This window comes from Dermacentor variabilis, chromosome 2 (assembly GCF_050947875.1).
Source record: "Dermacentor variabilis isolate Ectoservices chromosome 2, ASM5094787v1, whole genome shotgun sequence".
In the NCBI taxonomy this organism is placed as follows: domain Eukaryota; kingdom Metazoa; phylum Arthropoda; class Arachnida; order Ixodida; family Ixodidae; genus Dermacentor; species Dermacentor variabilis.
This window is the reverse complement of record NC_134569.1, coordinates 6,477,643-6,504,326: the sequence shown is the minus strand read 5'-3', so window position 1 is coordinate 6,504,326 and position 26,684 is coordinate 6,477,643. Positions and strand designations below refer to the sequence as shown.

The 26,684-nt window shown below is 45.2% G+C and overlaps 1 protein-coding gene and 1 long non-coding RNA gene across 3 annotated transcripts in view; one reads left to right on the top strand and one right to left on the bottom strand.

Annotated features, from left to right (window-relative positions):
* Nucleotides 1-873: 873 nt before the first annotated feature.
* Sec13 (nuclear pore and COPII coat complex component secretory 13) lies at nucleotides 874-22,343 on the top strand. 2 transcript variants are annotated; one of them, XM_075679568.1, is made up of 9 exons: nucleotides 874-996; nucleotides 1,057-1,159; nucleotides 1,356-1,400; nucleotides 1,474-1,741; nucleotides 1,797-1,930; nucleotides 4,900-5,033; nucleotides 11,011-11,188; nucleotides 14,603-14,689; nucleotides 22,129-22,343. In XM_075679568.1, exons 2-9 carry the CDS (start codon nucleotides 1,157-1,159, stop codon nucleotides 22,237-22,239), a joined length of 960 nt encoding a protein of 319 aa, XP_075535683.1. In that variant the 5' UTR covers nucleotides 874-996; nucleotides 1,057-1,156; the 3' UTR covers nucleotides 22,240-22,343. The 2 variants fall into 2 exon arrangements, with proteins under 2 accessions (XP_075535683.1, XP_075535684.1); XM_075679569.1 differs by lacking the exons at nucleotides 874-996; nucleotides 1,057-1,159 and adding an exon at nucleotides 1,223-1,245.
* LOC142571312 (uncharacterized) overlaps nucleotides 9,457-26,684 on the bottom strand; it is a 57,894-nt gene continuing 40,666 nt past the window's right edge. Inside the window, exon 3 of the long non-coding RNA XR_012825843.1 lies at nucleotides 9,457-11,225. This is a non-coding gene — a long non-coding RNA (uncharacterized LOC142571312). The remainder of the gene's footprint in view (nucleotides 11,226-26,684) is intronic.

Here is a 26,684-nt window from a genome sequence, read left to right as displayed (position 1 = left end):
GAACAAACTAGCACAGGCAAGCAGGATGTGTCACGTTACGATATGACAGAGCCTCTGGCCGTACCACAGCGATCACAGCGCAAAGAGTCATCTGTGAAAGTGCGAGTGCGTACGTGTAATCAACGTCTACATGTTTTAAAATAAAGGCTATGCAACTTAACGAAATGTATCTTCATTTAACTTCAACGTTCAAAAAATACAATCCTAAGCAAGCAATCAAATCACGCAATTGGGTCGCTCAGTATTTCGTGGTTTCGTTGCGTGGTCCTTCGCTTAGGACTTTGTCTACGATTCAGTTAGCATTGCGGGAAGCTTCGCGTTCATTCATATTTCTTTAAGAAGGGGGCTTTGATTTTCTCCTTTGCTAGCTGTGTCCCCGCCTTGCACCATTAACAGTATATACACCCTCAAATGGCACACTAATGCGTTATTAATAGCATATGTAATAAATAATTTAAAAAACGTTGCTTTCTACGTAGGAAGTTAAAAGAAAGTTTATCGTTCCCTCACACGCCCAGTCCTAGAGTATGCTTCTATAATGTGGGACCCGTTCATTAATAAGGAAATTGCTAAACTCGAGCGAATTCAGCGCCTGGTTTATTGAATGAACTAGGCATATTGTAGTACACACTAGAATCAAAGTGTTGCTTCTGCGAAACAGCTGTGGTCGCTATCAGCGTCTCCCACCATGAAATCCTTTGGACAGATAAAAACGCGTATCGTCGCAACATTATTTGCCGTGCGTTTCTCAACTGTGGTTTTGTTGAGACTCATATCATCACTTTTCATAAATCGCCCGATTTTTGGGCATTGTCGAAGGTAAGCAAGGAAGCATGGACAAAGAAGGAGACAGGAATCTCCGCGTGCTACCACAGAGAACGCGCCGCGTTCCTGCGTGAGCACGCTCAACTGTTCCATCGCCGAGGAACAGCGGTCGTGTCGCGCTGCCTGCATCCCAAGTTCGGGCACGGGCAGGCGTCCGGCACTTCGCCTTGGGTGCGTATAGGCGTCACTGTTCGACTGCCGCTCGTCACGGCTCTTTTGTACTCTTCGCAGTTCCTCGACTCGCCGGTGGCGGTGCTGCGGAGCGCGCCTGCAACGCGTCGTGTGCTTGGAGAACAGTCCTTGGAGAACCGGTGCCTGCAAACTAGGAAACATGGTAACCCTGCGGACACCGTCATTCCAGTCATTCTGAGCGTTCAGGATTGAAGAATAGCACTAGGATGTGCGAGCTAGCGCTTCATAGTAGGGCTAATAAGTCGAGGTTTTAACAAAACTTAGGGCAACTGCTATTTGGACAGACGTCACCAGTTCTCACCGTCCAAGCGTAATAACGTAATTCATTTTACTTTCAGGTGTCTTTACTACAGACCATCGACACCGCGCACGAGGACATGATTGTAAGGCCAGTTTCTTCTGTGATTTTGCGCCTATTGCGTGAGTGTTTGGCTAGAGCGCGACTTTTGTGTTCAGCACGACGCCCAGATGGACTACTACGGCATCCGACTGGCGACCTGTTCGTCCGACCGCTCTGTCAAGGTGTTCGACATCCGCAACGGGACTCAGAAGCTGGTTGCTGACCTGAAGGGCCACGAGGGGCCCGTGTGGCAAATAGCCTGGGCGCACCCGATGTTTGGAACGGTGCTCGCTTCCTGCTCGTACGACCGGAAGGTGATCCTGTGGAAGGAGACTGACGGCGTCTGGTCCAAGTTGGAGGAGTTCAAGAACCACGACTCTTCGGGTAAGTCCGGCCCGTGCCCTGTTCACTCCGTCTGATGCACTTTCGCTCACCGCAGTGAACTCCATCTGCTGGGCTCCCCACGAGTTTGGCCTGATGCTAGCTTGTGGCAGCTCGGACGGTGCCGTATCCATCGTGAGCACGTCGGGAGACGGCTCCTGGGAAAGCCAAAAAATCAACAATGCTCACACGGTAAGTTGGCGAGATTCCTTGTTACCTTCGAAGTTGGGTCAGCGAAGTGATGAGTGTTTCGTCGCAAGCTCTATTCGAGTGCTGTTGCCCTGCTGCAGTACATAAATTCTACTGTGTGGTGGGCATTGCTTGCATTTTGCTCATTTATGTGACATAGGTGCTCGAGGTTAGCAGGGCACATCAGTAAATTAAAAGCAAAGTTGATTTGGTGAGTATTCTCTTAATTAACACGGTAGCCACAGATTTGGAAACAATTTTGGTCTGTTAATTAGACAGTTTTAGAATTGGTGATGCAAGGCACTAGGCCCCCAAGCTGCCTTACGTCTGTTGCTCTTGGGTTTAGATGAGCAGCAGAGTTTGAGGATTGGGTTGAATACAGACAGTGTTGGGTTGAGTGCTCGGGACGCCGCAGTGTGGAAAATAGAAAGGTGCTCGAAAGCAAAAAAAAAAAAAAAAGGAACCTCATTTCTTACAAGTGAAAACGAACAGAAGGCATTTTTGAGCAAAAAGAGCAAACAATGTAAGAAACGTAATCACTGTGTTAGTACCGGTTGGTATTAGGAATAAACTGTGCGATTCTAAGCTAAGCAAAGCCAATCGAAGCGAAGTGCTCTTAGTTGGTGTTTTCTTGTGTCGTGCTGTGAAAAAACCAAGTTCACCCGCATGAAATAGCGAAAATCAGTTGAAGTAAATAAAGTTTGCTCTGCGACCGTCTGCTGTACGTCATCACTGTCACCCACGAGGGCGGCCCAAGACGGCTTGGGGGCCCACGCTAGTTTTCGATTTTTGGGTCTTAGGTTAACGCGAACGCAAGAACCCAAGACTGGCTTGGGTTCTGCGCATGCGCACTTGTGGCGCGCAATTTTCTTGGGTCTCCAAGCCGCTTGGGCCCCCAATTCTAAAGCTCTCTAATATGCTCAGCTGTCACTAATGGTACATTCGACTCGTTGATTTTGTGCACTCGCGGCACATTCAGCTTTGGAGCATATTGCCTGGTTCACTCAAACTGCCACACTTGAGCTCGGCACTCGGCGGAGCTCCCACCTTAAGCCTGGGAATGTGGCCGAGGTCCGACTGGTCGCACCAGGCTACTCCCATGGCTTTGGGAGCACCTAGCACATTTGCGGGGCAGCCTTTCTCTGGCTCCAATCTTGAGAGGGCTCCACATCGCTGCAAACCAAGTGGAGCGTAGTTGGAACCAGTCGAATGTACCATAAATTCTATTTTGCTTTTGCCTTTATTGAGTTCTCTTGTGGGCTTGTACTAGCATTATGAAATTCTAGTAAAAATGAACTTGCCTACTATTTGCTTGTCATTTTTAATATTGACTTAGTTGTCTTGTAAATGTATGTTTATTAGGTACATATCAAATATATGTGCTTCTGTACTGTCCATACTAGCACATCATACAAGATTACAGTACAATGTAGTGAGAAAGTAGATGACAGCACTTAAATGACAGTAACCATGTCTGCAGAACTCTGGTCGACTTTATGCAGCTGTTAAAAGTAGGTAAACTGCATGCAGACGTTCCCAATGTGCGTAACTGGTTGTAGTGGCAGAAAATATCTTGCTCTGCTACAACTGCATGCACAAAATTTACAACAAGTGCAAACTTCTAGGGTGTGGGGCATTGCCTGTGCCAAAGGCGGGTAACATTTGAAGGTCAGTGAGATTGAGTTCTGCATTGTCGGCACTTTTCGCAGTTTTGTACGGCAGTGTAGCACAATTTTAAAATTTGAATGGCTATCCTGGATTTGTGCTGTTTCTAGCAGCACAGCTTGATGAAAGCTTGAGAAATAGGTATGAAAGTAAAGTGCTGAAATTGCCCTCACTGATGACATGTTGTAGCATCACACTGTCACATGATACTGTAGAGTTCCGCGATATGTTCTTATCAGTAATTGGAACATTATCATGCCTTTTCTGTTCTTGGTAAGTTCACTAGTTAGTTACAATCTATATTTTTAATAAAATAAATTAGCAATTTATTTGCTTACAGTAGATTCCCTATGAAGCTTTATGTGAACTTGGTAAAGCCTTCTGGAGTTGGTATAAGTCTCTATGTAAGGCTTAGAATCACAGGTATGCTTTTACAAAAAAAGCAGCAACAATAAGTAAGGAGCTCATACAGCAGAGCAGGCTGATGGGCTTGTTAGCAATTATGCACAGTGCAGATGGGATGCATAGTAAGCTTAATTAGCAAAACATAAAGGGCCACTTGTATATAAACGGCCATGTAAAGGGCCACTGATAGCCACTTTCCTATCAGCCATGTCTGCTTATTCTGACCGCCAGTAGACGACGCTACAAGCGGATGCGCTTCCCCTTGCTGTCTGTTGCTGGCGCTCTAAGCAGCCTCTGCAGAGCACAAGCCACACGCTCGTGTGTTCCCTTTCATAAAGGACTGCCCTGTACTCAGGCTCGCATATTTTTGTTGACAAGCACTTTACCCTTAATTGTTGGCAGTGTTTTCGTTTTTGTTGACCTGTATACCATCCTTGTACCATAAGTGCTTTACAATAGCTACAGTTCCTCTGGCTGTTTCAGTTATGGTTTGCACTAATATGACCACTTTGAGAATTAATGCCCTCGTCGCTCCTCGTGTACATGAGTGTTGCAGAGGTAAGGTATGTGTTGCTATGGCGGGCATTATGTGCACTTGACAGGCGTTTGATCAGCAAGCTTTTCTGCCCGTGCAACCACATTTCAGTGTTTGCTCACTAACACGAAGAATGTCGCTACAACAATAAAGCCTACCGGCTATTTATGTAGTACCGCCGTCAGTGTCTGTCAAGCCTTCAGTCTGCATTTATGCGAGCTTGGATACATCGTGCCTTCATGCTGAAGTAGATAAGCGTTTCCTCCCTGTGGGAGTGGCAACTTTTGTTGAGCTGGATGTGGTCAGCGCACTGCGGTGTTGTTCAGTGTCGACCCTGCCAAATAGCACGTGGGGTCCCCTTCTGCAGATTGGTTGCAATGCCGTCAGCTGGGCCCCTGCCCAGGCCAAAGCGTCGGCTGAAATTTCCCTGGAGGACTCCAAGGCCCTGAAGCGGTTTGTCACTGGTGGCTGTGATAACCTGGTGAAAATTTGGAAGTTCTCGTAAGTATTCACTTGAATCCCAGTTTTAGCAAAGCCTTATTCGCAGTCGGAAACTGACACTTATGTCATAGTTCAAGTTGCGCTTGCAATGCTTTAGCAGTGCACATTTCTTTCAAGGGTATCTAGCCAGAACAGAACTGAATGCCAAAAAGACTTTCATGAAAAAGATTTTGTGCAAATTGGAACAGCCGGAACAGCCCACAGCCGGAACACGTGGGTGTTCACTGCAACGTTGCATTCACGTTGCAAACCTCGGGCGTTTTCCGCTGTGCAACCTTGTGTGCAGTGTGGCACACTGTCTGAGCCAGCACCCGAGGAAGTCCTCACTTTTGAACAGTGCGGTATCGACCTATGCCTCCTCCTTGATTGCTTGTGCAGTCATGGATTTAGCACCTGTGAAGTTTGTATCCTGGCACCCCCAGCTTGCCCTGTAGTGCTATGCATATATGTGTTTGTGCAATCGATGTATGCCACTAAGGGAATCACTGCACTTTGCACATACAGTGGAATCCCGTTATGTTCCTCGCAGTTGCGATTTCTCTGCTGCCAATTCATGTTTTTATGGTACCAACTTGAAGCCCATTGACTTCTGTGTATTATCTTCCCATCAGATATGTTGTCATTCTGTAATGTTCTCGCATCTTCGGTTTGAATGCGGTGGTGACATAAATTTAGTGGTGCAGAGACAAAACAGAGTTGGGTGAGTTAGTGGGGTTTCATCTTAACGAAAGTGTGCGAAAGACGTAGATGAGTAAGAGAAATGACACACTGACGACAATCTACTCTCACATTGCTATGAAGATGATGTATTGGTTTCTTCCCTATGGCCCTGAAGAAAGCTAAATTTGTTTCATGTATGTTTATTTCGAACTCTCAACATTTTGTATAATTTATTTTCTTGCGTTTACCATGTTTCACCACAATGTTGTTCAACTATGCATGTTCTAACGGGAGGTCTCGCTCTGTCTCGTGACTTTGAGGCCTCCTTCTGCATTTATGTATTTTTATGCAATGTATCACATGTATTTATTTGTTTCATACTGCAGATCATGTTACAGATCCAAGCAGATAAAATACAGAAATGGATAACATAGGTTCAACAGTAGCAAGTGAAAGCAACGAAAAAACACACACAGCGTTACAGTGCGTTGTCAGTTATTCCGGCGACGAATTCCGCACTCTAATGGTATGTGGGAAAAAGGAAAATTTGAATGTGTCAGTGCCAGCAGAGTAAGGGGTTGGTGAACTGTGTTGATGGTAATGGTGTGGAGCGTGTAATTAGAAAGAATGCAGGATCAAGCACCAATGTGTTATTTATTAGCAAGGAAAGAAATATGTTTTCTTGTTGTTTCAAGGGGTTGGACACTGTTATTTTTCATTAGCTCAGATGGTGAATCGAATGATGAAAATTTTGAATAAATAAACCTTACCGATTTACTTCGAATTCTTTTCCAAGTTTTTAAATATTGGTTATGGTATATGGATCCCACACCACACATGCATACTCGCGCTTAGGCCTGATTAGTGAATTATAAGCGAGCAGTTTAGCCTGAGGAGGGGCTTTCGAAAGTTTATTCTGTAAAGGACAGGGTTTGCAAAAAGTGGATCAGCAGATATTTTCAACATGTGCATTCCAGGAGAGATTGTTAGTTATTGTTACACCTAGGTATTAAACACTGGAGACTTCATCTAAGGGTGATTATGCTAGATGGTACTTGTGATCGAAAAGAACTTTTTTGCGTGATATGCGAAGGAAGTTTGTTTTGTCTTTGTTTAGAACCATACCCCATTCCTGGCACCATGCATCATGAAACTCTGCGGCTGTAGGGGTGTATGGATTGGAATTTGAGAAGATGCTTTGAAAATGGGCATTTAAAGTGATGCGCAATGGCTCTCTCTAGTCAGTGATTGTGGAACCGTTGACTGATGTCCAATGGGCTTTTTTCCGCTTACGTGATTACAGAACTTTTCCAGAACATGTCATGATACGGCACGCAATCATCCACAAACGAATCTCTATGCCAGGAACAACTGTCAGCAATGTCATTAATATAATCAAGAAATAATAAAGGGCCTAGTACATTACCTTGAGGCACACCAGAAGTGACTGCAAGACCGTCAGACCCGTTTCCATCAATTAAAACATACTGCTTACAGTTAGTTAGTCTTAAATCCAGATAACTAATATCTCGGGAAGTTCAATAGTTTTCAGCTTTAAAATTTATTATGAGGGACTTTATCAATATCGTTGCTAAAAATTAAGGATGTGAGATCAACTTGGCCATTACTGTCTAGGGCAAGTGTGAGCAAATGAACGATTGTTATTAATTGGGTTACTGTTTAATACCCTTTACAAAAGCTGTGCTGATATTTGGATAGAATGAAGCGCTGATTTAAGAATTCATTTATGCGATTAGCAATGATGTGCTCAATTTACAGCATGATGAAATTTGGGAAATTGGGTGATCGTTAACAGCAAATGATCACCTTTCTTGGGCACAGGAACAATTTGGGCAATCTTCAGCCATCTGGCAATTTCCTAGTTCGCAAAGATGCTTGAAGCATCACACACAAAAACTTTGCAACTGATTCAGCATAATGTCGTAGAAAAATGTTCAGAATGTTTTCGTTTTTTTTAAAGTTCAGTAACATTGTAAATACCCCGGCATAAAAAACAAAATTTACTTCTGCATCATGAAACTGTGCGGCTGTAGGTGTGAAGGGATTGGAATTTGAGAAGATGCTTTGAAAATGGGCGTTTCAAGTGATGCGCAATAACTCTCTCTGGTCAGTGATTGTAGAACCATTTACTGATATCCGAGACACAATGGGCTTTTTTCCGGTTGTGTAATTCCAGAACTTTTCTGGTGCATTCTTTATAAAGTTTGGCAAAGAAGTGCTGAAATAGGTTTTTGGAATCACACACTGAACATGCAAGATTCTCCTGTAATAACTTGATTAGTCCCAGTTGCACTCCCTGCTTTTCTAATCGTTTTATTTTATGCTTCTGATGTGTAATATCATGTGTCATCCATGGTTTCTGTAACTTTCTTTCACTTGTTCGGCACGTGCGCTGGTCCCATAGGGCGCAAACGTCTGTGTCATGGAATTGACAGCTTTCCATATATTCTACTACGCAGGCATCATTGGAACGTGAGTAATCTGTAACAGATTTTATTGAGGAATTGTGACATTTCATAAGCGATAAAAGGAGAAAGGACACATCCACTAGTAAATCTGAAATTTGATAAATGCATACGTGCAGTTCAGCCTGTCAAGCCCTGTCCGGGGCCCTTAAAGTCAACTTCGCTGCAAAACAGCCAATCGTCAGTTCCAACAGAGTCCTTCAATGCTTTTCTGGTCATGAAAGTCCGCCCGCAGTTTTATACAGGGATAGAAGCTGCCGCTAGGGTCGCTGCTGTTAGCGTGGGAGGCATTCCGTCTCCGTGTGTAGCGCACTCGGCTGAAACTTCTGTACCGGTTTGAAGCAATTGTTTATCTTTCATCAAACAGCTGACATTCTACTACCACTCATATTTCACCTTACATGCAATGCGGTTATTGCATGTGCGCGTGAAAAAGTTGGTTTTGCTTACCTTTGCAAGATAACACGGCTACAATAGAGGCAGTCGTGTTGACGCAGCAATTTTGAATGTATGTGTCGTTGCAGCGCAGTTCCTTACCTCAAGCAGAGGAGCATGAGATTAATTAAGAATAGGTCGTTTGCTTAGGCTTGTGACACTGTGCAAGCCTAAGAAGCTCGCCAACTACTAGCAAATTTAAGCCTCTCAGCGAGACTTGAAGCAGCTCCGATCACGCTAGCTATTTGCAGTGAGGCCGTCTATGCCGCGGAAGTTTGCCACTGCCGCATTACAAAACAGAAAAGCTACTAGATTTCCCATGTTTACAGTTCATAAAAGCTAACTTCACTCTGCTGCAACCTATGGCAGAGAGCATCGGTAACATTTCAAATCGGGAACGATGAAGCTTTTGCAAGGCAGCGTCCGTGTGTCGCGTGAATACACGCTGATCTCTAACCTAGCCTTAACTCCGAGTTTGCAACCACCGTCTGTTCATTTGCAACGTGTAACCTTGACGTGTTCATGTTATGAAGGCATTGCACGAGCGCAAGTGCGTCTCACTTCACGTTGCGCAGCTACGCAAGACCACCTGTGCAGCTCTAGTTGCACAGCATTCGTTGCGCTTTCACAAATGTCTCGCCTTCTGGGACGAGTCGCGCCATCACCTCCTCTCCAATCTGGCAGGCTTCATAATGACAGCGTGTGTTGCTTGGACGGACTGCGCTTGCATGGCGTGAGATTGCGTAATGAAGACCGCAGTGGGGAGTCTTGATTAAGTGAAACAAAGCCGTGCTTCACGTCGCTAATCTAAACAAAAATAAGCACACGTGTTCACGAGCATGACGCTGCTGCACTGCCGATTTATTCAGAATGTGAACCACATGACATGGGGAAAAATATCCCAAAACGAGTCAAGCTGAGGAGACACTAATGCCCATTGCGTCGCAAGCTTCAGTATAATGGCACATTCCATTACATATGTTCGTGAGCATGACACTGTTGCGCAAAAAAAATTTGCAGTAAACAAGGCAGGAATGCGAAATACATAACATGATGGAAAGTATTCACTATGAGTCGGCCAACCACATTGCAATATGTACAGCACTAGAGCAAGAGTAATCTGTTAATTAAGGCGAAATTTCTGCGAGGTGCTGGAGCTTTAATGCAAATCGAAGCTGCTGTAAGAAAGAAAACCTTTCTGGCAGCTTTAGTGTGGCTTGCAATTCTGACATTGTAAAGCTTGCCTGGGAACTGTGCAAAGAAGCGTGCTAGAAGTTCCAGCCTTCTGGGGCAGTGTTTTGGGTCAGGCAAGAATGTCTTCATTCATCAGTGGAGATCAATAAATGCATCACTCTAAGGTGCTGTCAGCATGATAGGATGATCCTTTGTGCACTGTCTGGTGATTCTTCTGTAATTGTAAAGTAAATAAAGCCTTGTTTAGTGTATTGTCAGTCATGTCGTGTTTAGCGTTTAACAGGGTGGTGCCTTCAGTGAAGTGCTGAACAAGCTAGTTGGTACTGATTCATTGTGTCGCCAAGTAGAACATGAGGATGTACAATGGTGTTTATAGCAACTATTAGGAGCGCGCAAATAAATAGTTGTGAAAATTCCTCACCCAAGTCGGTGCATGTGCCAGACAAAGAATGACTTAGCAACACTATTCACGTGTCGTGTACTTGGGCGGACAGTGCAGCTGAAGAATAGCTAGTAAATGCTGTTTCAATAAGGTGTTAGAATGTCTGCAGAACAGGCGTTATCACTAAAGATGCTCCACATGATGATTTTTATGGTGCATGGATATTGGAAGAAAAAGTTTGCGCTTACTGCTTCGTTGTTGGTTCCCAAGTCTTGCTCAGTCTTTTGGTTCATATTGTACTTGGTAACACTTGGCATTTTTGTGTCCTTGGTTCATACAGAAAATATGAAAAATCATATGGGCGTAAGTGCTGAACTGGGGTGGTTGGAGCATGTTTAAAAAGTGGGTTGAACAGCTCTAAAAGATGTGATGTGCTGTGTCCCTTTACTACATCCAGTCTTTCAGCAATGTTTGATTGTACTACAAACATGTGAGCATAAAGTGAGCCACTGCATGGACTAGTTTCATCCCATGTTACCAGTGATTGGGAATAATAGATGCAGCATGGAGACATAGCATTCCCTTTGGTTAAAATCGCAATGGTTTTGATTTGTTCACACACAATGCAATCCAGCTTGTGAAGTAGCAGTCGAGGCAAGGATGCTGATCAAAACATGCCATCTTAGCAAAACTTGAGCGTCAACAAAGCACATTAGACGTGAATTTGTTTTCTTGCAGTTGTGAGAATGATTCGCTTTACTAGTGTGTGCTTGGAGGTGCACTAAAAGAAAATAATAATAAAGAAATTTCCCCTTTGCAGGGAGGCCGAGTCCAAATGGGTGGAAGAGCACAAGCTGGAGGCTCACTCCGACTGGGTTCGCGACGTTGCTTGGGCCCCGTCACCTGGTCTGGAGTCCCAGAGCACAATTGCCTCCTGCTCCCAGGACCGACGCGTCATCCTCTGGACAAGCACTGACCTGGCCACATGGAACTTCCAGGTGTGCCTCCTTGCACTTGCCACACCTTGTGTAGCCGCTGTAGCAGTTTAAAAGAAGTGTGCCAACTAATAGCTTTCGATATGCAAAGAAGGCTCATGGTCAGACAATAGCATTTTCCTAGGAAAGCAACTGATACAGCCCTCTGCTGCTTTGGCTAATGCCAAAAATCATTTTTTGTTAAATAATGTTTGTAGCCAATACACTTGAATGTCATTATAATGAAATAGTAAATACAGTGGAACCCCGTTCATACGTTTTTCACCGGACCGGGGGGAAAAAACGTAACAGCCGGGAAAACGCAACAGTGAGGAAAGCTCCGAAAATGAATGAAGAAAGTGCAGAAAATGAATGAAAAAAGTGCAGCTTCCACTATAGACAATTTATTTCCACAGAGTGCGCTTAGGACTTAAAAAAGTCTGGAATGGTGGCTTGCCGTTTCTTTCGCTCGCTAGAAATCACCACACGTTTCTCAATAGCCTGGAAGGCCGCATTGCTGTCGGCGTCGCTGTGAGGTGCGACGTACCTGCGGAGGAACTCCACAGCCGCGACGGCTTCTCCAAAGCTAGGATTTGGCAACTCCCCGGCATCATGCGGCTCGTACTCCTCGTCACCGCATCACGGCAATGGCAACGGACGAAGGAATATCCGCGGGAAATTTTGCCCTCTTTGGCGTAATCATGCTAACGTGCTAACGATTCACGCGGGAATGTTTTCACAGCTACTTTGTAACAGCAGGGTTCCTTATACATTGGATCCTATGGAAGCTATGCCGGGACCGGATGAAAACGACGTAGCAGCCGGGAAAACGCAGCAGTGAGGAACGTAACAGCTGGGTTCTACTGTATAACAAAGTAAATGTGTTCCTTGCAATCCCCATAAAGACGAATGTATTTAGTACCCCGCTTTAACAAGGTAAAAGTGACCTGTTAATGGATATACAAAGCTAGAAGTGTCTCTGAAACTGATGCCTAACTGCTTCCTGGACTGTATCACTTTCTGCGGCGTTTGGCACTTGTTCAATGCAACAGTTAAAAATTCCCATATTATGTGACCGAGCAACGCTTTTTTCTCACCGCTAAACGTAACCATCTGTGGCTCACCATTGCCTTCGCACTTCTCTCTCACTGCAGTGTGCCACGCAAACTGGCGCAGTGAGGGAAGTGTGATGGCTGTGGTTGTGCTGCTTCTTGTGTGCGACTGAATGCAACGAACCAGTGCATCCACTAGTCTCTCTCTCCACTCTCACTGTGGCACGCTACGTAAACTGGCACAGCTCGGCCTGGCCTCTGATCTTGCATCGGTCGACGGTGCAATCTTGGAGGTCACAAGCCGGCCAAGCCAAGTTGGCCTGATGAGGGTCACCGACTGTGGGCCCCTTGCTCGCACAGCTGTATAGTCGGCGTCCTGTTAGGCTGTGTGCCACACGCTGCACAACCTTTGTTCACATCACAGTGTGCTAGCAGTTCAATAACGTGGCAACTCCTTCCATTTGATTCTATGCCACTCTCATCATTCATGGTCACCAGATTCCATTCGTAATGCAAGCAGAGCACTGCTCTGACAAAGCGCAAAAAAAGGCAATAGCATAGAATCGGTTACATCATCCCAGGCTTGTTCTTTTTGACTGCGTCACTGTTTTCACAACCATATGAATGGCTACTTGGAAAGTGGAACACTACATTGGAACAGATTTTCTAATTATTTCACAATACTGCAAGCTTTAGTGGCCCAAGCAGCAATGGAACAGTTCATGCACAGTACCTATAATGCACACAACATGCACACATTAAAAAAAAAAAGAAGAAGAAAAAGCACAAAAGCATTTAATATAACTCAACAGTAACTTGTGCTGTAAAATGACATGCAGGAATGTTTAAAGATGCATGCAATTCAACAGCTTTATCAAAGTTAGCCACTTCAAATGCAGTAGAACCTCGATGATACAAATCTCTCGGGAGCAACGCAAGAAACGCATATCACCGGAAAGCATAAAAAAAGAGAGAAAGTTGGGAAGGGGAGTGTGGCAGTGAAATGGCAGACTTTTATTTACAACAACACATCCTGCAGTGCCGAAGCATTACAGCAGGAGAGTGGGTACGAATAATTAAAAACCATAAAAGTAAGCACACACGCTTGAAGAGATGATGACTATAAAAACGAGGCATTTGCAATTTCAGAATGTGCTATACAAGGAACAGCACAGTGCAAGAATAACTCTATTAGTTAGAAATTATTGATCAGTTCAGCGAAGCGAACGCTGTCAGCTGTGACCACTTCCACTCGTAAAGTGTTCCATTCAGATAACGTTTTTGCGAATAAAGAGACTTCCATGTAAATTGTACATTTAATTTTTCTAATTTTACAGCTGGGTGATCCCTCCTGCTTGAGAGGTAATGGGGAGGCTCGATATATTTAAATTTGCCCGTGTGTGTTATTAGAAATTGCATGCATTATGGCGCAATTTCTGCAACACGAACCACTGAAGTGCAGAAGAAAAAGTAAAAAGGATGAAGGAATAGCAAGAGAAGGACAAACACGAGCGCTCATCACTATCGCTCATCCCAGCTCGCGCACATCGCTGTTCTTATTCATTGCATGCATTAATTTAAGCCGATTTCCTTCTGCAAAGAGGTTTTATTCCAATTCTTGCCTTCATTTGTGCGACACTAGCTCCCCGGAACTAGTATTGTTTTAATATAAGCCCCACTGCACAGTTCTGTGTACCTTCAATTTTATTAATGAGGCATTTTTGATGGGGGTCCCACAAGCTGGACGCATATTCTAAGTGCGGTCTTATTAGTGATCAATGTGCCGTCAGTTTCAGTATTTGAGCCACGCCACTAAGACTCCGAATTACGAGGCTAAGCATGCTGGCAGCTTTTCTCACGGTGTTATTAATATGCTGATTAAATGAAAGATCTTCCGAAAGAAGTGCGCCTAGATATTTGACTTCGGGGACTTTTTGGAGTACTTCATTATCGACTATGTACTTTGTGTTCAGTGTATGGTAAGGTAAATGTTTGTTACGTGGTAGCTTTTATCTGTGTTTAGTCCTAGTTCCCTTATCACAGCTCCCATTCATACTACAGGTTCAACAGCAGTTGTTGCTTGTCACAAACGATAAAAATAAGACATTACTTTATTCTTTCAACCACTTATCAAATGAGAAAAATATTGTAGTTTGTGTCAACAGCAGTGACATGCTCGGGCAAGCTAAATGCTCTCCATACATGCACAAAAACGTGGAGGAGCTTTAGGCTGGCTTGTGGAATCTTTAACAAGTACATATATAAAGGCATGCAAGTGTGCTTACCTGGGCTCATATTTATTGCACAAGTTGATGGCTTTTTTTTTTTTTTTTGCATTGATCAACAAGCCATAATAAGTCGCATCCACTTTTTTTTTTTTTTTAAGATTCTTGCGACCTTTGATGATGTCATCTGGCATGTGTCCTGGTCTGTGACGGGAAACATCCTGGCCGTCTCTGGAGGTGACAACAAGGTTAGTCCTGCGCATAATTTGCGGGGGTTTTGTCACCAGCATGATGTTCTCCACGAGCTATGTTGACAAACTATGTTGTTGTCCAAGCTGGCTGGTTTGTAGATCGAGAAGGTAACCACTGCACCACAGTAATCTTTTTCATGAGCGTCTGTGTAGTACCGTATTTACTCGCATAATGAACACACTCCCTACTTATATAATCAGAAAGTGTTTTTCTTTTCCTTGCATAATGAGTGCACCCCAAACTTGCGGCCGTAAAGTAGGAGGCACATGGTACGATTTGATGTCTTGATACAGCATCCGACATGCCGGAACGGCAGCCGGATCTGAGGAGTGTGCCATAGCGCCGCATCCAACCCCCGGCATGCGACAAAAGTAGGTGACACATAGTACGATTTGGCGTCTGACACGGCAGCGTTTTGCCGTGCCTGTACGTGCCAGGCTGTCCGATCCGGCGTTGCAGCACGGCAAAACGCCTGGGATCCGGCTGACGTTCCAGCGTGTTGGACGCCTTATTGGACGTGGTATCTTACTGCGGGCCACCTACTTTTGTCACACTTCAGCCACCCGATCCGGCGCGATGGCGCAATGAAACTCCTCAGATTTGGCTGCAAACATGGGCAAGGCGCGAGATGGAAATTCAAGATGATGAGCAAAAAAGACAAGTTCATTCGTCAAAACGTTGGCTCCTGCTTATACCTTATTCTCGTTTTGCTCATCGGATCTAGCTGACATTCCAGCGCGTTGGAATGTCATGCTGTATCATACTGTGTCTCCTACTTTTAGAGGTGGCCCCGCATTATGAACAGACCTCCGATATTCCGAAAATTTTTCTGGAAAAGTGCGACCATTATTAGTAGAATTCTGCTCATAAATTTGTTGTTGTTGCATTATCCTGGTCTTTAAGGGGAAAGTATATTAGCTCGGGAGCTTCGATCGAAATACATGGGAATGGAGAAATTGTTTTCTTGGTAACCTCTGCACTAAATTTGATGACGTTTGCTGCATTTAAAAGAAAAATTTAAGATGTATTTACTGTTGGAAGCAAAATTTCGATTTGGGATGGCACTGTTTTAGTTGTGCAAATTGCAAAATTTCAAAAAATGAAACTATGAAGTTTGCAACTCTGTGACTCAGCAGTGAAAGAAGCAATATCACAGTTCTGTAAACTGCATCTAATAGTACATCTAAATAGGGCAAAATTATACATTACCTATATTACACATGGCTCTCAAATATACCACTAAGTTGAGAGTAGAACTTTTGCAGAACCATTGTAACCATTGTTACAAGTTTACTTAAGATATATATTGGTATACAGTCGAAACTGCAATAACGAACTCCCGTGACTACGAAATTCTTGCGACAAGGAAATATTTTTGTATCCCCAGCGTACGCCCATAGGATTCAATGCATTTCGTACCTCTCAACAACGAAATGTCACTGTACTACAATCCCGCACCAACAAAATTTGCCGGAACATAACCCCGCATATTGCCTACTCACGCAAGGCTATTAGGCTTCAAAATGTGCTCAAATGTGATTGCTTTGCACTAAAATTTCGTAAAATACCACCATTTTTGTTTACAAAAAAGTTGCAGTTTCGCCCGCAAGGTGAAGCATCGATGGCTATAACTAATTAGTGCGCAGCTATATGACATAAGGATAGTAGCTTCATCGACCGTACAAACTTGAAAACATGCGCTTGCTAACTGAATTATGGTGCCAGTGCGCACGGTCAAGCATGCACACATCACACTTGAGTGCGGACACACGCTGTCAAAAGGCTGGTGTGAGCAAGCACAGCAGTAGCAGCGAGGGATGTGACATTCGTGTGGTCTATCGCTTCAACCCAAGAGCAGCGAGAACACAGAGCACACAAAGGTATGAGCCGTCTGTAGATCGCTTTCGAGACATGGCACGCACGACCGTACAAAGTAGACACTTGTTGGTGGACTCAAAGCACCCTCTCTCTCCCGTGCTGCCTCCCCACTGGCTTCCACCATTACTTCCATGTATGGTGCACGAGATTGAGCCGTGATCGTCAGTTCCCCTTGCGCCTGGTTGCGAAATGCGCAGTTGCTGCCGGAGCACAATGCCGCCGCCCCCTATCTGCCTCTCTCCCATCCCCCCATGGCCTTTCGTGCGACGGAAAACGGCGAGTTTGCTCTCCGCTTTCCTCGTTCGCGCGTGACAGATTGAGCAACAATTGTCAGCTTTCCTCACGTGCTTTCACTCTCACATGCAGCATACTACGTGCTGTGACGATGTTATTACCCTTGGACTTTATACGGAACATCACGGCGACGGCAAAAATGCGCTTTTAGTGTCCGTATAATTGAATAAAACAACCAAGTGCCGGAAAAGATCGCACCGGAAACACGTCCTGGCCGTGATCTTGTTTGTTGATTGTCCGTTTGAAGTGGCAGCATGTTGCTACCGGCATGTGATGGTGAATATTGCGTAGTGTAACGTGCGCCTCAGAAGAAAAATGCAGCAAAATCAAGGACATTCACGTCCCACCGACGTGGAATTGTTTATGGCACTTGAGATGGCAGTCGTAGCATGGAGTGCTACGCATTGGGCAGTGATAGAGCGATCGTCCGGGAGTATGCATTCCTTGTTCCAAGAATGCTGGTTTTGGTGCCACCCAATGGGCATCACATGCGGTTTCGGTGTCGGACGTAGATTTGCACAAAGAGGTCATAATCTCTATCAGCAGCCTTCGGGTATACGAGCTATAGACTACACCAGGAAACAATTCTCTCGGAAGTCTGTCCTTACCACCCAATAGTGCTTGCCTCAGCTTACACACAGACACGTGTGCCACCTCAACGTCATAACTATGCAGAACGAGAGACAAGGTTTCGCTTATACCAGGAACGTAGGGTATGGCAGCACGCTTTCTTGGTCGTGGATTAGCCGGTCATACTGAATTGGACAGGCGGCGTTCCACAGCAGTAAAAAAAGACATGGAATAACTGCTTGCCGACAGATTGCCTCGCACGCGGTCCAAGTCGGTAGAACGACTTTCTGCTGGGGCGTAAATGCTGTTCGCACGGTTGAACAGGGAGGCAGGATGAACGGATTGAAAGTTCAGGTAGCGACCAGTGTGAGTGTCCTTACGGTATGCACTAAAAGAGAGCAATCCATCGCGTCTGGTGACAACCATGTCCAAAAATGGGAGTCTGCTGTCGACTTCCGTCTCAACTGTACATTGGATGGCCTTTTCCTGACTGTCCAGGTGTGCAGTGATCGAAGGCAAAGCGCTGTGCCGAATCACACAAACAGTCGTTCACACAGGGCTGAAAAACTTGGCCTAGGACTGAAGGAGGTGAGAGCACGACTGTCCAACCACTCCATCGTAAGATTGGCAGCAGTAACAGACGGAGGCACCCATTGCTGTACTGTGGGCTTGCCTGTAGAAGACCTCGTCGAAGCAGAAGTACAGTCGCCGACTGATTTTCCGTCGGACATGCTCGATTATTCGGTCTGCTTCGTGGCACCGCCCATTCTCCCCATAGACCATAATGTGGAACAACTGCCGAAAGTTCGGACACCTTGCAACCTCTCGTCTGATTTTCCACTCGATCGAGAGCACCATGCACCGACTCTGACCGGTGCATGGATCGACTTGCTGAACGCCATTTTTGTTTTTAACGGAGCCTCCTTGCTGCTCCACGAAGTGGCGCTACTGGAAATCCCCACTCATCATCATCGTTTCTGCCCGGTTCGATAGTCATAGTTTCCTACAAAAATTACTAGAGGGAACTCTGGCGCTGCAGTCGTCCTACCATGGGAATGACGGGAAGTACTACATGGATTTGTCTGATCTTCGTGCTTGTGGATTCAGACGTTCTTGTGGCTTTGTATATTTCGCTATATAAATCTTATTGTCGTATATTTCAACGCAATCTATATTCTTCGAAGTGTAGAAGACGCCGGGAATGCGTACACTTGCTATTAATTGCAACGATTGAGCTTGTCCAGGTGGCCAGATGAAACGCGCCAAGCGTCTCAAGGCACTGGCATGCCCGCGATAAATTCACAAGGGCGTTTCATTCGCTTGTCGATACATGCGTCTGTGGCCTAATGGTTTCAATATCAGGCTTCTGTGCTAGAGTGCCTGTGTTCGAATCCTGCCGTCAGGCAATCTTAATGATGTTTATTTAATTATTTGTTACACAATACACTGTTGAAAATGATGAGTTTACAAAGTCACAAAGCCATTTGAAGCCGAAAGGACGAAGTTTAGGCAAATCCATGTACTTCCCATAATTCCCATGCTGGCACAACTGCTCCCATTGCAGCTCCCGTAGACACTAGCGCCAGAGTTCCCTCTAGCAATTTTTGTAGGAAACTCTGTGGATAAAGTGGCTCTACAGCAGTTCCGGTTTCAGCTTAGTAAGCCATGTCAAGACAATCCAACAGCTGATTTGTTTCTTCGCGCACGACGCTGCGAGTAGGCCATGTTTTTCGTTTGTGTGACTGATGTCGGCATGGTGATGTTTGCTTTGTGTGCTGTGTCGAGGTTCCGGTGATCCAACGCGGCATACGGAAACATCGCGTCAAGTGTCTAATGGCGCCGACAGTGCCCGTGCAGACTGCGCTGGGGAATGCCGGCAAGCGGGTGCCGGGAGGCCTAAGATTTGTCGCCTTCCGATGTGCTCTCTACTGACACGGAAAATGTTCTGCTGGTACCTGCGCAGTGGTTGCATTGCAATTCCGGACACCGTCTCATTTGACAGTTTCACAGGTGCTGACACTGCTGTACTGACATGTGCAGAACTCGATGACGGCGAGATCGTCACATTTCTGGTGCACAGCCGAACAATGACTCTTGAGTCGGAAGATGACGCACCATGTGCTACGCTGCCGTCGCATGCGGAGTGTGTACAAGCAGTGACTGTGCTTTCAGCCGCCTAGAGTGACCGTATGACCCTCTCCGAGATTCAGGTTTATCTGATTGTGCGTAAACGGAACAGCGTGCAACGGTGCATTCACGATTTCTTCAAGCCTACTGCCGAGCCCGAATAAGTGCGTGGAAATAAAGGATTTCATTTTTTTTCTTCATCTGCTTTTTCGGACACCTGTTTATTCGGACATTTCGGCAGTCCCCGTGAGGTCCGAATAAACGGTCGGCGACTGTACGTGTTTTCAAGGTCGGGAACATCGATGGGTGACCTGTCTGGCAAAGTCCTGTCAGATTCCAGAGCAGAAGTGCGTGCTTCCACAGCCATGTCAGTCAGAATTGTAAACAGTGACACCACGTCGGAAGAAACCAACATCTCGTCGTCATCTAAACACATGTCACAAACTTCTTCAATAAAGTCGCAGGAGTTGCTCACATGCGTGGAGCTCTTCCCAATGATTGGATACAGGAGCTGGTTCAGGTATATTCGGACAATTTGTAGAGAGGAGAGCGGGTGTAAGCGATGTGATTGAACAATGTCGCATTTGGTAGGCCTCGTATGTAGACGTGGTCGATGACACTGCCTCCTCTCGCGTCGAAGCATTATCAACTGTCATCAGCCGTGCGGGCCCTACCTGGAAAGCGATGTGCGATGGGGACAGTGTGTGCTGCTGAGTGCTGATAGCTGTGTGTGTGCTGTGGTCTTGCCGCTTAGTTCACGTTGAAGCAACAGGCAGCGTGAAGGTACATTCGCTGGTGCATGCGGGCCCCATCTTGAAAGCGATCGTCTTAGGTGATGGACGAACGGGTTTCCTAGTTGGCTAGGCATAGAAACCTTGCGCATTTAAGAAATTAATGGCCTAAGCAAAATTCTGCTTGCCACAAGCACTAGAATTTTACTTTCTCTTAAATGCAACAAATGTCATTAAAATCGGTCCAGAGGTTGTTTTGTAAAAGCATTTCTGAGCTTTACACAAACTTCTATAGGCGGCATTGGAGTTGGGTCTGATCTAAAGCTTCCTCTTAATGGGAGGAGGATCAAGGGAAGATGAAGGGATCAACAGTTAGAGTGCAAGGCAGGAACTTGCACATTCGTATACTTCAAATTTTTTTAAGCTTAAAAGATTCTTGGCAATCATTGTAGAAATTGAATACCTTAAACAAATGTTGTGCTTCTTACAGTCACTAGAAGTTCTTTGGAGTGCAAAAAATTTCGTTCTCCTAAAAGCATTTCTGCATTTTACGTAGACTTGAATAGGGATAGTGGAGTTGGACCTGAGCTTGAGCTTAATATTCCAAAAATTCCAATTTCCTGTGCTCTGATCCACAGCAGGCACTGTCATCATTGTCATAATTACCATATTTATTCGAATATAGGTAGGCCCCCCCTTTTTTTTTTTCGGAAATGTTACCCAAAACGAGCTGTCGACCTATATTTGTAAACAAAGCTAGCAATGCAGTAGACTTTGGTTAATTCAACTCCAGTTAATTCATCTTTAATCCGACCCCAACCGAGGGTACCAGCCAGGGCCGTTGAATTTCTATGGGCCCAAAGCTTCGTTATTTCAATCCTATTTGCCGGATAATATGAACTTACCCTGTCCGTACGTACATGCCTTATGGTGAGCCCAATAGTGACTCCTTTGTGGCAGCGTCTGTCTCGGTGGAGCTTAGGGGACAGTTAATGCGTTGAACACAATTTCTCGTCAAAAACGCCTATTTTTGGCCTCCCCTAAAATGTTTTTTAAGCAATAATCATAGCTCACAATGTCTGATTATGGTATTTACCCAATTCCAATGCGCCTTTTCTTTTTTCATGAAAAAAGATTGGGCCATAAATAATTGCCTGCGTGGTGCAGTCGGATACAAGATCAACTGCCTATGCAGCTTGTGTATGCTTTGCCGCATGACATGGATCTTTAGAAGGATATGCAATTGTTGGGCTAGTTGGTCTTGCATTGCTGCTGAGGAAAATTGGCACCAACAAAAAGACAACTTTAGAAAACCAGCTGCCAGTGTGCAACACATATTACAGCCTTGCCAATTCTCACTAAAATATCGATTGCATGTTAGCTTTCTACTTTGTTTAGGAGCTTTAGCATCATTTCTACATTACTTTTCTGCTTCAGACACCTAGAAAGTGGGCACGCGTTTGGTTCGGGGGGCATGCTAGAATAGGGCAAATACTACTGCCAAATGAATTCAGAAGGGTGTCTAGCTGGGTAGTGTGTTCTGTACTTACAAATGATAACTGAACAGGAACAGCGTTCTTCACAAACACCCACAAAAGATTTGCTGAAACTGATTCCAAGTGCATGGGATATGCAGATTTCTTTAGTTAAAAGTTCTAAGTTTGCTATGGCTGTATTTTAGTTAGTAATACTTTTTCTATAATACCACAGGCACATTTATTATGTTGCGGAGCATTGCGTAAACTTGATTGTTAGTCTTCTCATGTTTTTCCAGTTTCTTTCAGTTCCTGTTCCTGCAAATAAGACTTACTGTGAAGTGTTGTAATCTTGTCCAGGTGACGCTGTGGAAGGAGACAGTGGACAGCAAATGGGTCTGCATCAGTGATGATGCCAAGAGTCAAAATGCCCCTGCAGCTGCTGTGGGAAGTGCTGAGAGGAACCTCTAAGCTTGGAAAACATTGGATTGTACAGGCATCGTTGTTGGAGAAAAATTTTCTTGTTCATAATAATAAATTTCTGGACTTGAGGTTACCTGTGGCCTCAAATGTTATTCTCTAGTGTGCCTTCAGTCTGATGCCGCCCTCAAATGACATGGCTGTATTAAGCATGAAACACTGGTGCGCAATTTGCAACCTTGGAATCTATTCAGAATTGTGCTGCTCAATTTTTTTTTATTGTAATGCCAGTGTTGCCTCGACACTTGCCTTGCATACATGTCTTGCAATTTTTACCCTGGGCAGGGCCCATTTTCTGGTCAGCAGTCTAGCTACGTTTGGTTGTCTCGTGAAGTTTGATGGGCGATTTCTGAACCTGTATTACGTGAGCATTCTTTTTGCAATCCATTCTTTAGCTCTGGTACTGCGTGGGCATCATGCGGCCAATCTTGGCAATGGCACTGTTTGTGCCAGTGAGAAAACGAGAGTTCCTGACGAGCACTGGAGCAACAAAAGAGCGTTCTTGGGTGTTTTTTTTTTTTTTTTAACGCAACGCCGGGTGAAGGTACTCAAGTGAGCCCTAAGCTGAAAGTCTTAATGGGTTGGAGGATCATGGGAAGATGAAGGGGTCAACAGTTGGAGTGCATAGCAGAAACAGTTGCAAACAAACGGAGGATAGTGCCCGTGTCTGTGTAATCGTTTCTGGTTTGAAAGCTAGCCTAGTGCTCTCGTTCTAATGAGGCAGACATCGGTCGAGAAGCGTCTCGGACCACGAGCTGCCTTCCCTGGTTCGAGTCGCAACAGTGACCTGTCGGGGTTCGGGCTAAGTGTCGGGCAGTATTTAATCTAGTTTTGTAGGTGCCAAGCAGTGTTTATATTGTCTAATACGGAGATAGTGCTACAAATGTTGAAAAATTCTCCAGGGGACGGCCCAGGGCGATCTCTGCCTTGGTCAGCCTCCCTACCACAAATGCCTCTTCCATAGTTTTCTTCCATAGTGGGGCGTGCAGCATTCCTGTGACGCCGTTGCATGGAGGAGCCATCCGGCTCAACAACCCGAAGGCAGTGCAGGCGCAACTTCAGATGGCCTTGCACCGCTACTTGCACATCACTGGTGTACAACAGTTTGGCAGAGGTGGGATTGTTTGCTGTTCACCAGACCAGGCGTTTGTGTATGACCTACTTAAGTCACATTAGGAAATAAAACTTTCAGAAATACGCAATTGATCTCTGAGGCTATCTACGAGGATCTACGAGGCTAAATGCACTATATAATGGATAGTGCATATTTGTTTCCCACTACGGTGCACGAAATTCGAAAAAGTTCCATCATGTCCCTGCGGGATAGTATGTGTACCGATGCTGATGACTTCCAGATACAACCTGTAAAATATGCCATCAATATACGCACCTGTCATAGAACATGTAGTCAACCTTATGTTTTCCATCGGTACTTTCCCCAAAGGACTTCAGACATCAAAAGTATCAGTGATCTTCAAGGGCGGGGATATCAACGACTTCTCTAATTAGTCTAATTTAAATTATTCCCGTGTTTCCAAAATGCATTGAAAAGTTTATGTATGAACGCATGTCCAGCTTTTCAATAAAGCACAGCCTTATCACGCCATGTCGGTACAGCTTTAGGAGAGGTTGCTCAACCGAAACGGCCCTTCTCAGCCAAAAAGAACACATTTTACAGTCCTTTGAAAATCAACAATGCACACTAGGCATATTCGTTGATTACACTAAAGCATTTGACTCAATCACCAGTCCTTACTTGAGAAACTGGAACATTATGGCTTTAGAGGCACTTTCCTAACACTTCTCACATCGTATTTTCATCATCATCGACAGCAAATCACTGTTAACGGTTTTCTATCTGAAATAAAACCAATTCATACTTGTGTGCCTCAGGGCAGTATCTTAGGCCCATTACTCTTCGACATATATGTGAACGATATAGTTAACATAGATAGTAACACAAAATTTATTATATACGCAGACGATACAAGTATTTTCATAACAGGGTGTGATCCGTTTAGCCTCACAGAAAAAGGCAATGCGGTATTAAATAAACTTCACGCTTGGAATGTCGCTAACTTAAATGCTGCAAAGACGAAAGCAGTTTTATTTCGCCCTGAACATAAAGCACTTAATATAACCAGCAGTCTAAAAATTAAGTCATCAGATATACGAATATCATGCAAAGCTAAAAGTCTTGGCGCGCTTCAATCGCTGCTCCCATAACCCCCCATGCTGATGTCGGTGACAATCTGTACTGAACCGCTTTTCGCCCGAAGCTTCGCGACCTATTTGAATCGACCTTGGGCCTAAACTCAAGCTGATGAAGGAACTTTAGCGTAGACGTACGTGAGCGGCCTGATCGGTCTGCACACAGCCAACAAGTGGCTGGACCGTGCCAAGCGTTCTAACCAAGTGGAAAACATTTTAAACATCTACAAAAACAATGTGTTGATGATTACACTCCTGCGAAAAATTTACACCACCAGCAAAGAAGAATGCGTTTTGTTACTGCTACTGTGTGTGGTTGAGCTCTATGCCACGAGGTGGCTGCACTGTGCAGACCATTCACATTTGCGCTTCTGCGCTCACCTGTTAAAGGGACACTAATACCAGAAAGTCAAATTAAAGTGGTAGAGCAATGTTCTAGAACGTCTAAGGCGTCACAATAATCGCGAACAGAGCTTTAGTAACCGAGAAATTGAGGTAAATGCACGACACGATTTGAGACCCCCCAGCGACATTCCGGTACTAGCCCGATGACGAAAGCACTCCTCATAATTTGTGTTACTAATACTCAACTACTCGTATTGAAAATGTCATTTCATTCGATTATAACACAGAAGAAAATGCTACTTGTCTACGTCTATTTGATTCTAAGAAAAAATAACATGTTGACGTTACCCTTCTGTAGTATGGGTTGTCGAAAGGTTTAGTTTTCGTTCGACTCAGCGCGCTCGACTCTGCGCCGCGCACGCTTTGGAGTTTCAGTAGTTTCGTTATCGCGTCGTGTTGTGCGGGTTCTGCTGGTTCGCGAAACTTTCATTTCTAACAAGCAGTGAGAATGCCACGTCCTTGTGATGTCGTGGGAAGCCCTCGTTGCTTTCCCGCTCCGGAGAGCCGGTGTTGAGGCCGCCGTCGTAGTACACAACGACGCCGGCAACGCGAGCCCTCAGTAGCAGGTCGAGCTCGTCAGTGCTCAAATCGCTGAAGTTGAGCCCAGCATCGCGAGCCAATCTGTCGTTGTCAGGGTCCATTGCGACGAGCGTCGAAGTTCGCGTCATAGAATAAAGTACCAGCTCATGGTCGCGCGTTTCTCCTTCCGCTAGCCACCATACTCCCGCTTTCGCTCTGCTGTCGGCTCTGTCTTGGCTCTGTTTCTGGCCGCGCATTTGCGTTTTGCGCAGAAAAGCCGTAGCGCCGTCTGCGGACGCCGTTCTACTCACCGATGGCGCAACGTCACTATGAGACCATGATGTCAGTACTCCTCGATCGGAGGGCGGGCGATTTGAACTGCGCTAGAGGTACGCGGACGCTTCAGAACGCATTTTCTCTTAAAATAAGTCTCTCCTTGGCACGAAACAAGCGTTTCGAGGTTTCTGGGATGGTATTTCAACAGTCCACGTTCACTTAATAGTAACCTTTAGTGTCCCTTTAAACGGCACAGTCAAGCGGCCAGGTCCTGTCCCCTTGCGCTTGCGTTTGCCTTAACACCGGACTCGCGAAACGCTATTGCGTTAGTAATCTACCGGTGTAAAGTGGACGGCCGCAATCGCGCAAATCCTGGCGCCGTTCGGATAGCGGCAGTCCGATGCGCTGCAGCCAGTCCGCTCGTCTACTAGCTTGCAGAGAGAGACGATGTCGCAGCTGGACATATTGCTAGTCGCTACGTTTGTAGTGCACAACGCAACAAAGTCGAATAGCGCTCGCAAAAAGACAGACCTAAACTGACGGCGGAGCCAGCGGAGCTCTCGTCAGGAACGGATCACGTAACACAAGCAGACGACACTTGCTGTGTGCCGGAAGTGCTTAAATGTACTGAAAAATTGTTCTTGTGCATTCTTTTTGTTAATTTCTTTTTATAAAAACAAGTTAACTAACATTCCAACTATTACGAACATCATTTGTTTACCACAAAGTTGGAAAAATCACGCACCCTAGTCAGCCAAACGGATAGCTCGCCCCACTGACGTCATATGGGTGATTTCCGTCATATGGGTAGGGGCGGCTTAAAATTCCGCCGAGCAGCGTGCTGCAATCGGCAGAGATGTGCATTTTTGAAACCTTATAATAAGTTACACGCTTTACGTGGAGCACTTAGATGTGTCAATTAATGATCAGAAGGACCTACTCTAACGATTCAGTACGTTTGTAAAAAATCGTCAAAATCGTTTCAGGGTCCCTTTATCTAAGCGCGATACCGCCAGTCTCTACGA